The following is an 18,843-nucleotide window of genomic DNA, read 5'->3' on the forward strand; positions in this document are numbered from 1 at the left end:
TTTTCACTTGGCTGAATTAGTTATAGATTGTGACTGCAATTCAGTTACTCTAACATTGTGCATGTATCAATATTTTTTGCTGATGTCCAGGAGGAGAATGGTGAATTGAAAAAGAAGCAGTGGGATGAGGTGGTAGTAGCAGCAGAAAACAAACTGAAGGCAGTGACACAAGCTAGTAAAGGAGAAGCAGCTGCAAGGTCAGTAACAAAGGACCATCTTCACAAAGTTAAATGGAATGGTTAGAATGTTGTTCTATGTGTAAGTTTGTTTGTTAATACATGACTGCTATGAAAGCATGTGTATGCTTGTCAGTAAGCAACCAGGGGACCAATGGCTTTAAGTCCTCACCAAGGGACTTGGTAATGAGGATTAATGCCTCACCAAAGGGCACTAGCCCATCGACTTGGTTTCAAACCTGGGACCCACCGGAAACGAGACCACTGCTCCATCGCCGAGCCATCACGCCTCCTAAAGTATTTGTATATGGCACACATTGCCCTTATGATATGCACCAAACATCATTATGAACTTTCAAAGAGCTTTTGAGATGACTACAAAGCTTTCGTTCCAACGACTGTTATAAGCACACAACACATTTCCAGGAATTATTCCTACCATTACTCATTTACTTCATTTGGGTTGAGTGTGATAAATGTAGATATAGGCCTTTCTAATGGACTTTGATTGCAAAGCAAGGATTCAAATCCAGTACTGTGTGATCCAGAATTTGTTACTTATCCAATAAAGTCTAGACCATCACACCCCTACAGGTTGAACAGATGATGTATTAATGTAGGTTTGATAATCATAAACCAAGAATTTTCTTCCCCTGTCCCTAGATGTAGGCACATTTTCTGCAGCTTTTATCAATTATGCAGACATGCCAACCGTTCCGATTTTAACGGAACTGTTCCGTTTTTGAAGTTTTTATAGCCCTAAAAAACGGAACGTTCCGATTTTGGGGAATTTGGCTTTCCATACATAGCATTGATCCGATCGAGTGCTGAACGGATTGCATTGCGCAAGGTGCGTGCAGCGTGCACTGATATGTACGTACAGTGGTAGCGTGTTGCTGCGCGCCACGTGCACTCTGATATGTGTTTCCGTACGTAACATTTCCGTACGTAAATACTTGCGCTGGCAAATCTCGTAAGTATAATTTCTATACGTTTGCACGCATATCAGCGCAGCATGCATGCATTGGCTATCGCGGCTAGCGCACCGTATATGCATAGGGTCCCCATGCAAAGTACGTGTTTCGAGGTACCGTATATTTTGTGATTTGTGATTTGTCTCGGAAGAAAATCTGTCAAAATGAGCGAAACAGCAGCAAGACGAATTCAGAAGTACAAACAGGAATACAAGGAACGATGGCAAAAAGCTAGCCCGCCACCTTCCCACCTCGAACCTTTCGAGTTCCGCTAAAATTGTGCGCTGCGGAGCTCCGAGGGTGCGTTGGTATCGCTGGCAAACTCTCGGGCGGCTAGCTCCCCACGACGGACCATTCGCGGTATGGCGAGAGTGTGTGTGTGAGATACGATTTTGGATTCGAGAACGCACGTACCACAACCGTGCGCGTCATTTTCAGCTGTCGAATGTCTACGACCAATTTTACATGTACGATTTTTAGTACAGATACTTGGTCAGTTTTCTTCTTATATCTTTGGTTTTACAACATTTAAAAATATAATTTCTTCAAATTTGCTCCTGACTCGGTTCAGACTAATTGTCTGATGTGTTTTCAAGTCAATTTCTTGAATATATTTTTTTGCATGAATTTGCCTAGACCTAGTAGACCCCTCTATGACACAAAAATTACCCATAAACTTGGGTTGAATTTTAGGGGAAATGGTCCCTAAAATAGGCTCAGATTGCACCAGAGAGCATCTGGAACCCAGAGCTTCCAGGGCCCTAAAGCGGGCCCTGGACCCCGGCTAAAAGGACTTCGCGCTCGTGATGTGCGCTTCGCGCACATAGTGTACAGATTTCTGATTTTCAAATGTTGGCATGTATGAATTATGCGACAGGGTCACTATACCCTTTGTGACCTAATCTCAGCCCAAATGAAGAATGTAAGTGTTTTGATTGCAAAACAAATGGCAATCTGTATTTTATTTCTAGGTCTGTCACTTATATATTCAGTGTCAAGCTAAAAAAAAAACTAATTATTCTTGTTGTGTCCTTCAGAGAAGCATTGGCCAAACTGAAGGCAGTCCTAGAAGAAGCCAACCGGACCAAGACCTCGGCAGGACAAAGCTCTAATCTCATAGGAGCTCAGGCTAATCTGAATCAGATGGTCTATGACCTGGAGTTTGCCACCGCAGAGGTAAGAGGAATATATACCAAATGTTTTCTATTGTACTGATATTTTAATCTCTGGTTTACCACTGTAACATGCAGGGGACTGCCACAGTCATGTAGCATATAGTCTAAAACATGTAGCAGTTCAGGCTTTCACTTCAGGAGGAGGGGGAATAGCAGGCAAATAAAGCATTTGTTTTGTTTTTCTTTTCTTTACTTTTGTTGTTAATGAATCAATACTCCGGGGCCTGATTGATGTAAAGGACTCCGGCTCAGGTTTGTACAAAAAACATGACTTACTCCTGCCTCAAAGTAATAATTCTATTCTACTATGTATTACTTTTCAGGTTGTGGTAGCCCAGAATGAAGCGCGTATTCTGAAGAACTACCATGAACTGATTCAGGAGGGTAGGGAAAGCTTCAAGAAGGAAGTTCAAAGCTTGATGCCAGAGGCTAAAATTGGCAAAAAGGGTAAGATTTTTAAAAGAGTACCAATTACCTCAATAAAAAAAATAGTGTATACCGGTAGGTAGAATATATAAAATCAACCCAATAAACTTTACCTGGTATTTGGTAAACGGACCAGGAGTATGAATAAAATTAAGGATAACACAAAAACCTACGTAAATAGGGTAAAAACTTAACCGTAGTTGGACTTGGGTCCCATCATGCCCTATTTAAGTAGTCTATTCAGCAAGACATTTTACAGTTCACTGGGAGTGTACCGGTATATAAAATGCAATATTTCTTTGTAATAGAAATTGTTGGAGCTCATAGTTTGACTACAGTATACAAACATGGAACCTCTCACATCAAACTTACTTCATGATTGGTATACTCTAAAGTGACGATGTCGTAGGGCTGTAGATAGCGCTTCTCGTAGTCTGGTTTGTCGTAGTCGAACACTGTACTAGTCACTTGACTGGAGATGTCAAGGTTGTGTGTTTGGTGTGTAGCATGGAGCATTTAAACAAGCATTTTATGTACATTGTTTCTCTCCACCCAGGTTTACAATTTGGGTACCCGGTGAGATGCAAACATTATTTATGTTTTATTGGCATGTGCATAACTTTACAAGGCGAACGGCTACTAGAATTGCTTCGCAGTGGAGCGTAAGGAATGGCAATTGAATTCAGAGACTGGAGCAATGACAAGTTCATATTGAGCTCTGAAATGAAAATTTAAAGTGCTTAGAAATGTGCATTTAGTATTTAGTGCTATACTAATTTCTGACTCACATAATCATCATCATCGTCATCATCATCATCATCATCATCCTCATTGTTAGTACTATCATCATTATTTGTTAATGGTTCATGTAGGTAAGAAGCTAACAGAGGAAGAGCTGAATGCCTTGATAGCCCATGCCCATCGTAGAGTATACCAGCTACAAAAGGGGCTTGCTGAGCAACAAGCCATGGAACAGAAGAGATTAGCTGCTGCTATGGAGGTACAGAAAGAGGAAGATGAAGGGGTCACCAAGTCAAAGGTCATGGTGGAGCTTGAGAGACAGGCAGCTGACCTGGCTGTACTCTACCAGAGGAAGGTCAGTTTAGGGGAAGTCCCATATTCATCAGGATGTCATTGTGTAGTGAGCAGGCACAAACCCTTGCAGTTGTCATGTATAAGGCCTGAAGAAAAAAGATGTTGTACCCCTTTAGGTGCCAAAACACGGGGCGGTCGTTTAGATTTTTTTTTTTTTTTTTTAACTTAAAAAAAACCCATTTTACTCCCTCTTTGGGCTGATATTTCACAGTTTTTAATGCTTTAATACATATTTTTTCTAAAAAAACGGTAAAAAAAAAAAAAACTTTAAAAGAAAGCCGACCATAGATTTCAAGATTTTGGGGTCAGTCGCAAAGGTCAATACAGCATCTTTCTTTTTTTGAGCCTAACAGAGTGGCTGAACTGTGAGACTAGTAAGACTTAATGATCTATACTGCACTCCATAGACTTTTTACTCTATCTGCTTCTGGCATATCCAGAGACTGACAGAGTTGGGGGCAGATCTTCTTTTTGATGGATTTGGTAAATCATCATTATCCTAATGTTGGATAATGCTGTACATGGAAAATGTACATTAAAGATGTTCATGCAGGGGTATATAGTCGTTCGTGAAGTAGGCAACTTGGCGAACACTGAGCCATAAAGGGACACTAGTACGCTCGGAAGTGTAATAACCGTTGGCTTAGTGTGCTGCCCTCTATATACCCACAATGAGCAACTTTAAAATGACAGGAATATTTTGATTGTCTCACCAAACCTCTCACTGAGTGTCTGTTGTTTCAGCACATAGAACAAGTTTGTAAATGTGAAGTTAGAATGTTACTCACATTTTGCAACAAATGATAGAAGAAAAACAAAAAAGCAATTTCACATGTACGATATATCAGAACCCTATTTTCAAAGTACATCCATTGTTAATTGAATGACAGCAAGAAGACTTGTTGGCTGAAGCCGAACAGGAGCTAAGGCTTCAGCTGAGACGTCAAGCTGCAGCTCACAGTGACCACCTCTCAGACGTACTCCAGCAACAGCGGCAGGAGTTTGATCGTCAGCTTTCCGTACAGGACGTTCTGGTGAGGGATCAAGAGAGGGATAACTACTATAAGCAACTCTCTGGTGCTATGGCTAAACTCAGGGGCGTCGAAGCTGCAGTAGAAGGTAAACATCCTGGGTCACATCTCTGTACTATTTAAAATATAAAAAACACTTATTATTATTATTGTTGTTGTTAATGATATAGACCCAAATTCACAAAGGAGGTTTAAATTTAACCCATGGTTTTATATACCCTCATTTACATAACCCATGGTCTATGTAATTGAGGGTTTAAATCATGGGTTAAATTTAAAACTCCTTTGAGAATTTGGCCTTTCTGTTTATTATTATTATTTATTTAGTTTTATTGAAGTATTTGACATGACCTGTCCCTGGGAGGGAAAAGCAAACTAAATAACTGTAACCCTTTGGTCTTTCCTCCTGATATAACTGATTTGGGGTGTGCAGGTGGACATTTAAACCAGGATCCCCCTTACACTCGATACAAATAGTGCAGTGAGTTTGTAACATGCATAGGTTGTGACTACTCTCTACATGGGGCCTGTACTTAACATCCCTACTGAGGGACATAGTGTTTTCTACTATAACATAGCCTGCAGCTATGAAACATAGGAGGGGCACATTAATGCAATGTAAGCTTTGGTCATCCATTTGATGAAAGAACCCATGATCTTTGGTTCTACATGCAGACGCTCTACCAACTGAGCCAACTCGCCTCTTTGTCTACACATTGAATGGGAACTCCTTCATGATATTTAGTTGGTTAAACAAAAGTATAAGTAAGATAAGTTTCCCATCGAACTAGATAAAACACAGATTTCACTTTCATTCCCACAGTCCCATTATCATGAATATCATTGTGGTATTTATAGACTTAGTGTGATTGTTATTTTTCTCAGGGAGAGCAGGACTGGAGGTACAGAATCAGAAAGCGCAGGAACTCTGGTTAGCTTGTGAAACTCTCAAGAGAACAATTGCTACAGGTAGGATGTATTCTTAGAGTTTTGAGTGAGAGAAAAGTAAACTTGTTTCAATGTGGTCTTTTATTTGTTCTATGTGTATCAAAAGATTTCCCACAAAACTTTTTGTCAATATCATGAATCTGGTATAATTTTCGTATTTTTGTGTAGGGGCAAAATTATGACACCTCCAGGATGAAGAAGTTAACGGGTCACACTCCATGCTATCAGTGAAATAAAAGTGTAGCTTCTTCTTTTTCAAGAGATATGATTTGAAGGAAGAATCTATCATCATCTGAAAGACCTATTCTCTTATTTATTTGAATTTAAAGTCTCCTCTTCAACTATACAATGATGCCGAACACATTACATTTGCTTTTGTAGCATTTTCAACTAATCAATGAAAATATTTGTTGTGCAAGTGTTCATAATGTTATCATATGTGTTAGTTTCTTCAATAGCTGGACCATCAGATGGTTCAATGGTTTAATGCCCGGTTCAATTTTGTCTATTTATCAATCATTTTTTTTTAAATAGGATAATAAAATATGTAGTGTAAAATGAGCTCAGAGATTGATCCTCCATAACCTTGCACTACGCCAATAACATAGGTCAAGGTAAGTCTTTATCTCACACACTGGGCAGGTATATCAGAATCAAAGAAACGTAGAGCTGCAGAAGAGAGAGCAAGACGCCCTCACACACAGCCTGGCGGAAATCATCGGCATCGATGGATAGCGCCAATAAACCCAACAACAACAACAAGGTGTGATTAAGGAAAAATGGAAACTACTAAAAAGTTTGCAAAAAAATTGTAAGGCGTAGTCCCCCAAGTATACACATACAGAAAAGTCAAATACATTAAGATTAGATCATTGCTGAGGAACAAAAAGGTTGATTGTGTGCTTAATAAGTAGAATGATGTTTGGTTTGTTGACAGGTAAGCTAGAGGCATCCTCATGGGAGGAGAAGCTCAAACCCTTAGCCAGTGAGGTCCAAGCAATCAAAGAAGCATCCGTTAGCAACGACTTTGTGGATACGGTTGTCAAGACGATACCAGAGGAGGCTCTTACAAGGTATGAAATAGAGTATCGTTGGCAGGGAACGATTCGTGAAAACAAGTCCGTCGAAAGGTGAAACAAATATATTAAGAGGTATAAAATTTCTTGATCATGAAAAAAGTGGTGATATTCAGCCTATTGGCGTTTAGAAAGAAGGGCAATGGATGGAGAAAAGCGATGAGGTCCAATATGATATTGAAGAAGAAGTGATGAATTATAGTCCACATATCCCCATAAGATGATATATATCTCTGTGAGGGATCTCTAAACAGTACACTGCAAATTATGCCTCAGCAGTGTATCAATCCTTGCTTTACAATCCCTAATATAAGAAGTTTTGAAGCATATTTGATATCATTAGAGCAAAAAGAATAAAATAAAGTGAAATCTGCTCAAATGGTAAAAATATTTTGTGTGATATTTAGCCTGTTTGTGTTGTATACATAGCTTTATACATTGTATTTGATTTGTCTTGCAGGGGAGTGTTCACTGAAGACTCCCTACGTCAACGATGGGACCAAACCCAGCGGGTCTGCAAACGAGTCGCCATGATCGATGAGACCAGTAGTGGCATGTTTGCATACTTCCTCTCCTACTTCCAGTCCCTCCTCCTCCTCAACGACCCCCTTCCACCAAACTCGGAAGAAGCCATCGACCTCTCCACCCTCGATACCTTCAAGCTTGTATCGTACGCCTCGTATCACATGGAGAACGGCAACCTAGAGCAAGCCTTGAGGTATGCAAATCAGCTGACGGGTATGCCCAGGAAGGTGGCCTCTGATTGGCTGAGAGAAGCACGGTTGCTATTGGAAACCAGTCAAGCAGCATCAGTCCTCTCATCACATGCGTCTGCTTCGGGATTGGGAGGGTTGCACTTCCAGTGAAAGAGATTCTAAATTCATATTATCTAGATAGCATGTTGAATCGTCTGTTTGGGGCCAGAAGGGCTTAAAGAGATTTAGCGACCTTCTGGCTCTGAACAGATGAAATATAATATAAATTCAATTTCATTCATTATGTGGATTATGCCAGCCACTTATATTACATCACAAATATATCACAATGGTGAATGGGATATCAATATATCTGTAAAGCACCGAGTGACATCATAGATGTATTAGGCACAATGTAAATCCAAAATATGATAATCAAAGTAAGCAAGATGGTTGTAATGGTCATAAAATGACATTCAACCTTATACAGTTGCAATGTTAATGTAGTAATACATATAACTTCAACTTGCCCCCCCCCCCCCCCCACCCTAATCCTTGAATGTTTGTGAATTATTGCACTTTGTACAGTGTTTGTAAGGCATAAATAGAACGGATCCAATCAGATATGCTCCATCGCTATGATATAGCTTGATGTACATAGCTTGCTAAAAAGACACGCCTGTCCTGAAGAATGATCTGCACTAATTTTTGTAAACAAAGAGTTTTTTAAACGCTCATTCACATTTGGTAATTGCAATTCAGAATGTTTGTGCTGGATATGTGTGATATCATGCATGGTGTTTATTATTTCATTTTGAAGGATTTGTTTTTATCAGTAATTCAGATTTGGAGTTGTTTTCTTTTATAATTTATATCATCCTTTGTCCTTTGTTATATTTTTCATTCTTTGAAAGTTGAAGGAGAGGAAATTATAAATTGTGATTGTGTAGATTCTACACAAGCCTTTACAAGACAGTTCTGAGGTATTCATTAGATTTTGTGCTCACATTTGTTTACACTCTGATTATTCATGCTCACGATATCACCTGCTTGGAGCGAAAAGGCCGGCCTTGATTGATTTAAAGGATTTCTGTCTGGCTCTCGACAGATGATGGTGGAATGCTACACTAATTCAAATGTGGTTGTATCATCATTTGTTCTTGGGTTTTAGGGAAGACTCGTCTCCAAGACTTCTGAAGAGACCCAACACAAGGCCATGAATAGAAAGAAGAAGAAAAAATTATTACTTAAAATGGCCAAGATTTTGTGTTGTAACCGGGGCATGACTTTATGCTTTGGTTTCCCTTGGCGGGGCTCTTCACCAACTTTCATCATTGAGGGTCTGGATTGAAAACTATAGGGGCTTTTATGCATGAGCAATATGCTAAAATATTGAAATGTTGTGGGCTTCTAAGTTGATTTTGATTAAAAAGGTGTCCTAGCCACCTGTTTTTTTCAACTATATTTTTTGCCATGACGCCATTGTGTGTGACTGCATGTAGACACGAATGGCAGACGGCTAAATGGTCTTGAATTCCATAGAATTGAAATGGCTCCATTGGACAATGCTCCGAAAACTCTGTGAGCATTTTTGTAAGGCAGTCCAGATGTGTATTGTCTCTGAGAGAAATAAAAAAATTATGTCAAAATATGTGAACTGTTTTTTTTTTTTCTTCTTCTTTTGCACTTAGGTAGGCAGAATGGAAATAAGTGAGGGGGGAGCAGGAGTATTTTGTACTTTCTATGATATTGAGTAAGGCAGAGAAGGAAACAAAGTACAGAGATTGAGAGACAAAGCAAGAGAGTTTCCTTCTGTGACGAGGAAGGGAATAAAGGGGGAGGGGGGAGAGAGAGAGAGAGGAGCAGGAGCACTAGTTTGTCTCTTCTAAGGGTGACAGAAACAAAACCTACAAAATTAGGGGGTAGATATGTTGCAGTAACTTCTTTAAATATATTCAAATTATTATATTTTTTTTGGTAGAGGTGGCATCAAAAAAGACTTGATTGAAGATGTCTTACAAAGAGTGGATTCAACAATTAAACCGAGTATCACCACACCTCCAGAAACCTTACAATGAATAACAAATTCTACACAGCAACATGTTTAGAAAAGTTTTAAAAATGTTTTTATTATGGCACGAAAACAAATGTAAGGCACAATTGTTGCATACAGTGTTTTGCATACGTGGAATTGGAATCGAGTTTCAAGCATTGAAACACAGCTGCATCACACTTTTAATACTGAAAACCTGTTTTTTACAAACCTGGTTTGTAAAAACGCGTAAAAATGCGTCGACAAACCTCCTTTGTGAATTCGGGCCTCAGAGTCTGTAAATATCCTTCCTTGTTTAGAATCACATTTACACACATGTTTCAAGTGAATTAGAAACATCTTAATGTAGTTTATATCATTTCACATGAATGTTTGGATTTGGATAATAAACCAGTAAATGTCAAAGTGTCTTGCATAATGTAAGACAGGATATTGACAACTTAAAAAGATACATACAAATGATACACAATAACGGCTTTTAAACTGCCCTATGCAAATAGATCATCTCACAGTTTAAACTAATACTTTACTGCACGCCGAGTACACTATCGAGATTCATACACAAGTGTATCTTACTTCTATGGTTGGAATCTTTCAGGATTTATCACAGTACAATTTATTTGATTCATGAAAATACTGTTGGGGTTACGTCCGATTTCAGGTCTACATCGGGTAATGATGTCTTGTGCAAAAATGGAAATGTGTGCATTTCACATAAAAATCATTTTAAATATAAACTTTTCCAGGACAACTATTAAAAAGTAAAACAAGTACAAAGTTCTACAATTCTTCCTGGCAAGGTGCTTGATAATTTCAGTGACAAAAAATCCAATGCTCAAAATGTAAAATCATGTGATGATTCTAAAAATGGTGGGTCATATGATATTATGATCTTATTCGTTATGAAACATGAAAAGTAACGGTTCACAATCACGTAGATCCGATTGATTCGGCTTAAAAACTGGAAGAAAATGTTTGGCAAAAAGATACATGTGTAACAAAGTGGGGGTGATCAAGTACACACATTGCACTTAATTTTGTTTGCAGTCCTTAAGAGTGAGATTACTTCTATACAGGGTGACCACAAAAAATGACATTTCTGGTTTATCTCCTTTAATAGCTCTTGTGTAATTTCACAGCGGACAAATAGGAAACAACAAAGTTGAATACAATTTTAGTTAGACCAAAACCCTTGAACTAACTTTGCAAGGGTGGTACAACATTTATAAAGCTAGGAAGTGATCAACTCCTCTGCTCCTGGTTCCACTTAAGAGCTTCAAAGACGTGTGCTCCATAAAATATGACTCTGTGCATCTTCTACAGCCATGCCAGATGTATGTCATTATATAAACATGTACTATTAAACTTGATGCAATGTACAACTTCTATTATCTTTGATGTCGAGTAAACTATGCACTTAAAGCTCAATCTCTAATTATGGGGGTAACTGGAACTTCACTATCTCTCCACTCTCTTTCTCTGCCTCTATATTTACCTTTCTTCCACCCCCCCCCCTCTCTCTCTCTCTCTCTCTCTTTCACTCTCTCTCATTCTATCTCTCTCTACCCTTCTCTTCCTTTCTCTCTCTTTTCCTATAGCACCATCTCACTCTATCTCTCTTTACATCAAGTTTCTTTGAAAGAGAAACAAATATCCCAAGTTCTTTAGTTCAATTTTCATCTGAGAGCCTTGTCCAGTCAATGGGTTCCTTGCCAGCTTTCTGCAGGAGTTTATTTGTTCTTGAGAAGTGCCCGCAATCGAAGAAACCTCGATGAGCTGAGAGAGGAGATGGATGAACGGCCTTCAGCACATGATGGCGCTTCTATGTAGTGAAAGAAAAAAGAATGATAGAAGTGGATGTCCCTGTGACCGCACATACCAATATTGTACGCATGCAGGAGTGATACTGCTGTCATCCTTCTCCTTAGCATCATCTATCAATCTTATCATCAATTTAACCAACAGGTAAAGTACATGGCATGAAAATACATGTTCCTTGAAAGTTCAGATATTGGTATTTAATCTATTGATAATTGTTATTGCCAGTACATGTATGTCTAGACAAACAGTAAAACCAGATACTTTCATTAACCCAAAGGCCATTGAATTATTTCATTCCCATGGGTTTAATACATGGAACACCCAGTTCCTGTACACAATGAGTTAAGTATGGGGATAGTCAACATTTATGATAGATGCAGACAGCAAAATACATCAGAATACATCACATCCAATCCTTCTAGTTTGCAAAGTTCTAGTGTTAAAGTAGGCACACAAATGGAAAAGTAAAGAGTGCTAATTTTCTATCCTTCCCTCAGTTTCTTATATCAATTTTGGAAATGAACAAAACTAAAGAAATTTTGGAAAGTTCTCTACTCACGGAGTTAATGATGCTTCCTTTCTTCTGTGCATATGATCCCCACAGCATGAAAACGACTCCATTGAGGTTTGAGTTGAGCCAGGCGATGACCGCTGTGGTGAGTTTCTCCCAGCCTTTGTCTTTGTGTGAGTTTGGGTTGTTGGCCCTTACGGTCAAGACCGCATTCAAGAGAAGCACTCCTATAAAAAATAGAAGCAGTGCACAGCTTATTGTAACGTCCAACTACAACAAAACTGTAGGCCAGTTGCCCCCAGTGACAGTTTGATTTTCATAAAGTATATTTTCAGGGTTATCAGCAGGGAAGAGGAAAATGTCTTTCAATGTCAAAATAAGAACTTTATATTACAGCCCGTCTGTTCTAGTTTGGCCAGGAGGGATTAGACCACCCATGGTGGTCACTGGCAGGTGGCTATCTCACCAACTTAGCACTCAATTAAAGGAAAAGAGGATCATGGGGGATCAACGGGCATGGCTTAGGCATTGTTTTCTATATAGAGGGAGCAAGTAGCTACAAGTAGTACAGTGGGGCTTTAAAGCACATTGGTACTTGCTATCAAGACAGTAGGATTCATGCTGTCAAGAAAGGATATCATCAGGGGCTCAAAACTGACAGAGTTCTGAGGTCATACCTATTGACATGCAGAATGAGTTCCAAATTTGAACGATCCCTTCTTTATTAATTGATAAAGCAGAACTCTTTTTTTTTTTAATGTCTTAATAATGACAACTTTTACTTTATCAAGACAAATATTAGCTGTTTCACACCTTATTTCAACCCATGTCCAGGGTACTGAAACCATCCAGGCAGCTAGGGGGAACACCCTTGCGAATGAATAAGTATCCATTGTGTTCTTTTTATTCGTTATAATTACATTTTCACTTCATGTTTATTGCATGTATGACTTGTATGAAATTGCCAAATAAATAATAATAATAACAATAGATATCCACCCTACGACCTCCCATCACTGAATAGAAGTTGTGTCCTACCTTGTTTAGACCATCCAATAAGGTGCCCATGTCCTGGGTACTGAAACTATACTAGATATCCAGCCTGCCCCAACCCCAACGACCTTCCATCACAAAATAGAAGATGGGTCCTACCTTGTTTAGACCATCCAATAAGGTGCCCATGTCCTGGGTACTGAAACTATACTAGATATCCAGCCTGCCCCAACCCCAACGACCTGCCATCACACAATAGAAGATGGGTCCTACCCTGTTTAGACCATCCAATAAGGTGCCCATGTCCTGGGTACTGAAACTATACTAGATATCCAGCCTGCCCCAACCCCAACGACCTTCCATCACACAATAGAAGATGGGTCCTACCTTGTTTAGACCATCCAATAAGGTGCCCATGTCCTGGGTACTGAAACTATACTAGATATCCAGCCTGCCCCAACCCCAACGACCTTCCATCACACAATAGAAGATGGGTCCTACCTTGTTTAGACCATCCAATAAGGTGTCCATGCCCTGGGTGCTCAAAGCCATCAATGTCCTTCATCAGACACTTGTACATGTTTGCCAGACTGAAGACAAATCAAGAAAAAAAGGGTGGCAGGAAAATAATGTTAGGGCCGCTAGAAACAGTGGTACAGCACTTAGTTGGGCAGCAATTGCTCTGCATCAATTTCTACACAAATAAAATTCATAACTTCAACCCAACACTTTACCTATCCCTATCATTTATACTAAACCACACGCAAAACACAATTGCAACTAACCCAATACCTTTATTGAAATAAAGCCTGGAGCAATTCTCACTGGAGCAAATTTTGGGTCACCCTGGAACTACTTCGTAGTGTATACAGATAAATACCCTGCATACTTTAATATACTCTATCCTTCATCAGGAGAAAAGTTAGAGAGCACTATCTGAAAATGTCAATTACCCCTCCTCTGAAAGATTACCTTGACAATTCTTTTCCAAAATTACCAAAAAGGCACTGTAACTCATTGAAGTACTTGGAATTAACTTCTTCTTGGTTCATAAAAGATATAGGGACACATCTACATGGTGTTACTTCAGACATCTTACATTTTTTTTCTCACCACAACAAACTACAAAGAACATCTATTTAAGTTATATACAGGACATACCTTGGTGGTGGCTTCACTCCTTTTTGCACACTGAAGCATAAACCTACAACAAAGAAGAACAAAATCAAAGAAAACTGAAAAATGATTGAATAGAAATGAAAAAGCATAAGTTTATATGATAATGCATAGTTTTTAAATGAAGTTGTTACTATATATGGATTCATGTAGATGGTTGATTTTATATATATTTTCTTTCTTTACTTAACCGTATACAATACAACAGAAATTCAACTCGTTACTTGTGACCATCTAAAAAAGTAATCTGGATTTATTCTAATTTGTTGGGATGGCGGTGACGTCTAACTACTCACCGTGTGCTTGACCAGGTCCATGGTATGGATCTTGACCAAGGATCACCACCTTAACCTGAGAGAGAGAGAGAGAGAGAGAGAGAGAGAGAGAGAGAGAGAGAGAGAGAAGCAGAGAAAGAGAGAGAGAGGCAGAGTAAGAGAGAGAGAGAGAGAGAGAGAGAGAGAGACGGACAGAAAGAGAGGCAAAGAGGCAGAAAGAGAGGCAGAGAGACAGAAAGAGAGAGAGAGACAGACAGACAGAAAGTTTTATACTGGGCAAAATTGGTGCAAATACATTAAATGCCCCTTTAGAAAAATGAAATTTTTTTAAAAATGAGACAGACAACAACAGTACAAAGATGAGTAAAAGTGAGGCCATTAATTACTGAAGACATACAAAACACACAACATGAACGTTACTGCCCTAAGTTCAAAATAATGACAATCTTGATGTCAATTCCTTAGGCTTATGCCATCATTTCAATCATTTTGGGCCTTTGTGCCACTCTATGTGGTCAAAGTGATCACATTTCTGCCTCAAGCATGGTAATAGACAAGGAAAGACTGAGAATATGTCAAATATGTACATGAAAGGGAAGTGTATGGAATATTTCCACGGGGTGAGAAGGCAAGGGGGTGTAATGGTCAAGTTTATGCAGTACTTACATCTTTGATATCACAAGCCTGTGTCCATGAGAAAACCTGATGTGAGGGTGGGTAGATGGTATGGCTTCTACGCTCAGCAGCTACAAACTCTTGCAACTGAAAGAAAATATAATATAATAATCAATCTATGACAATGGAGAATGTATCCTTATAAGCAAATTACAGACTAATGTAACTCCAGGAAGCTCAGACGCCGATGCCGCATTTCTACTGAAGTTTAAGGCAACTTGCCAACAGGGTCCTGGTGCTAAAATGCTAAATAATCATAAATTGTGCATGTTTTTAGCTGCACTTTTCCCTAAAACAAGATGTTCAAGTAAATGGCAGGTAATAATTGGAAGACTGGCAAAACTGTAAATGTATGCCTTTCTATGACTATGATTTTTTGATTTTTAAAAAAATATATCATGACTACTACCTGGTATTCAGCGCCTTCGATTAGGCAACTAGATATTGGCCTTTTATAAATTCCTGGATTGGATATTCAATGTCGTTTATAAATTTTTTCTTAATTGTTTGTCAATATCTCACATGAATATAAACATTATTATACTTGAACAATGCTCATTGTGCCAATTACATTGTTTACTGGAGAAACATTGAGCATAAGGTATATATATATATATATATATATATATATTTATTAGCATCTTGATTTACCTTGATAAAATATGGTTTGGAGAACTCGGAAGACAAAGCCTTTGCCCAGGAAGCACCAATGCCATCAGGTCCATTCTTGATAGAGTTGATAGGAGATATTTCAGTCTTCTTCATCTTGAGTTTCTCCATAGCATCCTTCTTTTTCTCTTCCATCCTATGTTTTTGCTCTGGGCTAAGCCCTGTAGATTTACCATCCTTCACAGCTTTTGCTTTTTTTGGCGATGGGCTCTGAATGCAAAAACAAATCACGGGGGTAAAATGAATTTATGTCAAACAGCATCAAACAGCCAACTCCATCGAGATCTGGATCTGTACTCAAAATATCCATAGCCATTTTCATGGTCCAAAAAACTCTCTAGTCTAGATGTATTCTACATTAGAGGATCTATTCTACATTAGAGGATATATTCTAGACTTAGAGATGTACATGTACTGTACATGTATTCAGAATCAGGGGTCTACACATAAACTGGTCAAATTCAAAGGCAAAACCTGTACTGTAGGCTGTACTTGTAAACTTGAAAACACAATTTCTTTTAGTCGAATTACATCTAGGCCTATTCTTTTTACCAGAGTCCTGCCACTTACCATTGACTTAGCATTGGGATGGATTCAATTTTTATGGTTATCTTTACTCTTTAGACTATAGTCAAACACAGGCACAGCATTGGAATTGAACACAAAACCTACTGTTAGTATAAGTATATTATTGGAAAGCATGAAAGCATGTTGGTAAATAATCATTTGTATGAGAACTTATATTAGAATTTGAATTTGTGAACTTTTCATGAATCACGCCATATGAAATTATTGAATCATTGATTCAGAATTCACAATTAGAGTATTGACACATTTAACTTCTTAGACTAAGTTAAAGTTAAGTGTTGGAATTCATGAAAGTTTCTTCAAATTCTTGTCGTGAAATTGTCTGTGTAGCAATGCCAGTAAGTTTAATTTGCTTAACAAACAGCTGACCAGACGAACATGCTATATCGTTCAGTGCATGAGCATGACCATGGTCTGAATCTGATACTAAAAAACAGATGGTGAAAGTTTCATCTTTCAAATATTCACTGATCACGCGCCGGATCGACAACACGATATGACACCGGTATACCCAACCCAGACGTGCAGACCTTGCGTGTTCGGACAGGTTGTGTTTCCAGGACGTGGATTGTAAAACAGCAATAGTCTTTAGAACTTAGAAGTTAAAGGGAGTGTATCATGGGAAATATTGGTTAACGCCATCTACGTTTTCTTTTGGACAACTGCACGTAAACGAATAAACTTGATTAGCTGGGTCAGCGCGCGCTAGACTGGGTCAGTGCGCGCTAGCGTTCGTGAAACAGACCGAAGTTCTCCTCGCGCTTCAGTTTCGCGTATTTGCATGCACGTAAATGTTGCGTTCGGGTCGTCCGTAGGCGTAGTCGTATTATACCCGATTGGCCCAGAGTAGGCCCCCAGGAAAGACACGTAGTCTCGTCATGACACACTCCCTTTAATTTAAATCAAAATCCTATTTCATAAATAGATTCTAGATCTAGATCTAGATCTAGATCTAGATCTAACAGTTAGAGTCTATTCCAACTCTGTCTCTAGATCTAAGTCAGTCAGAGACTTGTGTGAGAGTGAGAGTTTATGTTGAACAATATTATTAATTATTACAGAGAACAAAAAATGTACATCTATAAAGAGAAGGCTTTTTGTTTGCTAAGCTAATTGTCCGGACACCAATACATATTAGCATTGACCACTATCTCTTTGCCTGTGTACGTCTGCTGCGAGCTGCGGACAACCAATCCCCACCATGTCAGAAACCAACAAAAACTACTGTAATTTACATGCATGGGACTGGTGAGAGATCTAGCGGAACAAGTTGTAATTAAGTGCAACTTTCTATACTAAACGCATAAATATAATTACATACCTGTGAATTTTCTATACTTGAAAGAGGTCGTTTGACTTGCTTTGGGCTGAAGAATGCCGATATTTTTGCCTGTCCAAGCATGTTGTCTACTCAATTTTGAAATCTTGCACAACAATTAAGGCTAAGCACCTGTCGATTTGTTTTTCTTGAAAGCGCGCGCCAGAACTTTCGAGCATGCGCAGTTTGTTGTATAAAAGTAGTCTATAATTATCAGACCATCATCGCATGGAAGATGTGGGTTTGTCTCATATCGGAACAATTACCCCCTGGGTTATCACCCCCGGAAAACTGCTGCTCCCCCCCCCCCCCCCAACGGAAAATTACACGTGGATAATTAACCCCTTCCCCCAGGACAAACAAGGGCAAGCACCTCCGCGGACAATTACCCCCCACTAAAGGGCGTATAGTTAGGGAGGGGGGGGGGGGGGGGGGGGAGTTGGTGTTCAAATGCAATTTTATTTTTTGGTGCTTACCCCCCCCCCCCCCTCCTCCCCTCCCGCTTTTTCTATTCACCGGCTAGCTGATTCCTCCGCTAAATATTTTCTCACGAATTGGGGTTTTTAAAAAAGTGCTCCTTACTACGCCCCCCCCCCCCCCCCTATTCACTGACTGGCTGATTCGCGGCTATATATTTTCTCACGACGTGAGCAAAAGAACACCTCCTCCCCTCCCGCTTTTTCTATTCACCGGCTAGCTGATTCCTCCGCTAAATATTTTCTCACGAGTTTAAAAAAGTGCTCCTTACTACGCCCCCCCCCCCCTATTCACTGACTGGCTGATTCGCGGCTTTATATTTTCTCACGAGGTGAGCAAAAGAACACCTCCCCATCCTGGATACGCCCTTGCCCCCAAGAACAATTATCCCCCGGAAAATTACCCCCCCCCCCCCGGGGACAATTACCCCCAGAAATTTACCACCCGAGGTCAATTACACCCCCCCCCCCCCTGTCCGTTAAAGGGGAAAGTCCAGCCCGATAATAAGTTGGTTTTAATTAAAGCAGATTTTTTTTTTTCTTTTTCGTAGGGTAATTATCCTCGGGGGGGGGGGGTAATTGCCCTTGGGAGTAGTTTTTCGGGGGGGGGGTAATTTTCCAGGGGGTGATCGCCCAACGGCAAAGGGGGTAATTTATTGTCCTAGAACCCATTCGCATTGCGGTGATAAATT

General features: G+C 39.4%; 2 protein-coding genes across 2 annotated transcripts in view; one reads left to right on the plus strand and one right to left on the minus strand.

Moving 5' to 3' along the window:
* The window catches only part of LOC586678 (MICOS complex subunit MIC60), a 32,804-nt gene extending 23,557 nt beyond the window's left edge, over positions 1-9,247 (plus strand). The window contains exons 8-15 of the mRNA XM_030985328.1: positions 91-197; positions 2,188-2,326; positions 2,649-2,772; positions 3,624-3,847; positions 4,737-4,965; positions 5,763-5,846; positions 6,763-6,898; positions 7,362-9,247. Of these exons, the coding sequence (XP_030841188.1) occupies positions 91-197; positions 2,188-2,326; positions 2,649-2,772; positions 3,624-3,847; positions 4,737-4,965; positions 5,763-5,846; positions 6,763-6,898; positions 7,362-7,767 (1,449 nt within the window). The 3' untranslated portion in view covers positions 7,768-9,247. The remainder of the gene's footprint in view (positions 1-90; positions 198-2,187; positions 2,327-2,648; positions 2,773-3,623; positions 3,848-4,736; positions 4,966-5,762; positions 5,847-6,762; positions 6,899-7,361) is intronic.
* A 2,070-nt stretch (positions 9,248-11,317) lies between these two features.
* LOC586702 (uracil-DNA glycosylase) lies at positions 11,318-17,851 on the minus strand. The gene is made up of 8 exons (XM_786473.5): positions 17,679-17,851; positions 15,752-15,979; positions 15,092-15,187; positions 14,447-14,501; positions 14,136-14,178; positions 13,476-13,564; positions 12,030-12,208; positions 11,318-11,471 (listed from the first exon to the last, which is right to left on the minus strand). The coding sequence occupies exons 1-8, from the start codon at positions 17,757-17,759 to the stop codon at positions 11,319-11,321; spliced, it is 924 nt and encodes a 307-aa protein (XP_791566.1). The 5' UTR covers positions 17,760-17,851; the 3' UTR covers position 11,318.
* Between the last annotated feature and the right edge of the window lie 992 nt (positions 17,852-18,843).

This window comes from Strongylocentrotus purpuratus, unplaced genomic scaffold (genome assembly GCF_000002235.5).
Source record: "Strongylocentrotus purpuratus isolate Spur 01 unplaced genomic scaffold, Spur_5.0 spur5_scaffold_15, whole genome shotgun sequence".
Classification (NCBI taxonomy): Eukaryota; Metazoa; Echinodermata; class Echinoidea; order Camarodonta; family Strongylocentrotidae; genus Strongylocentrotus; species Strongylocentrotus purpuratus.

Bases quoted from the DNA above. Each gene is read 5' to 3' on its own strand.
- LOC586702 (XM_786473.5), bottom strand. From the start codon at position 17,759: ATGCTTGGACAGGCAAAAATATCGGCATTCTTCAGCCCAAAGCAAGTC. The intron at 15,980-17,678 runs GTATGTAATTAT...TTTTGCATTCAG, and splicing joins CAAGTATAGAAAATTCACAG to AGCCCATCGCCAAAAAAAGC. The intron at 11,472-12,029 runs GTGAGTAGAGAA...TTCACTACATAG, and splicing joins AAGGAAGCATCATTAACTCC to AAGCGCCATCATGTGCTGAA.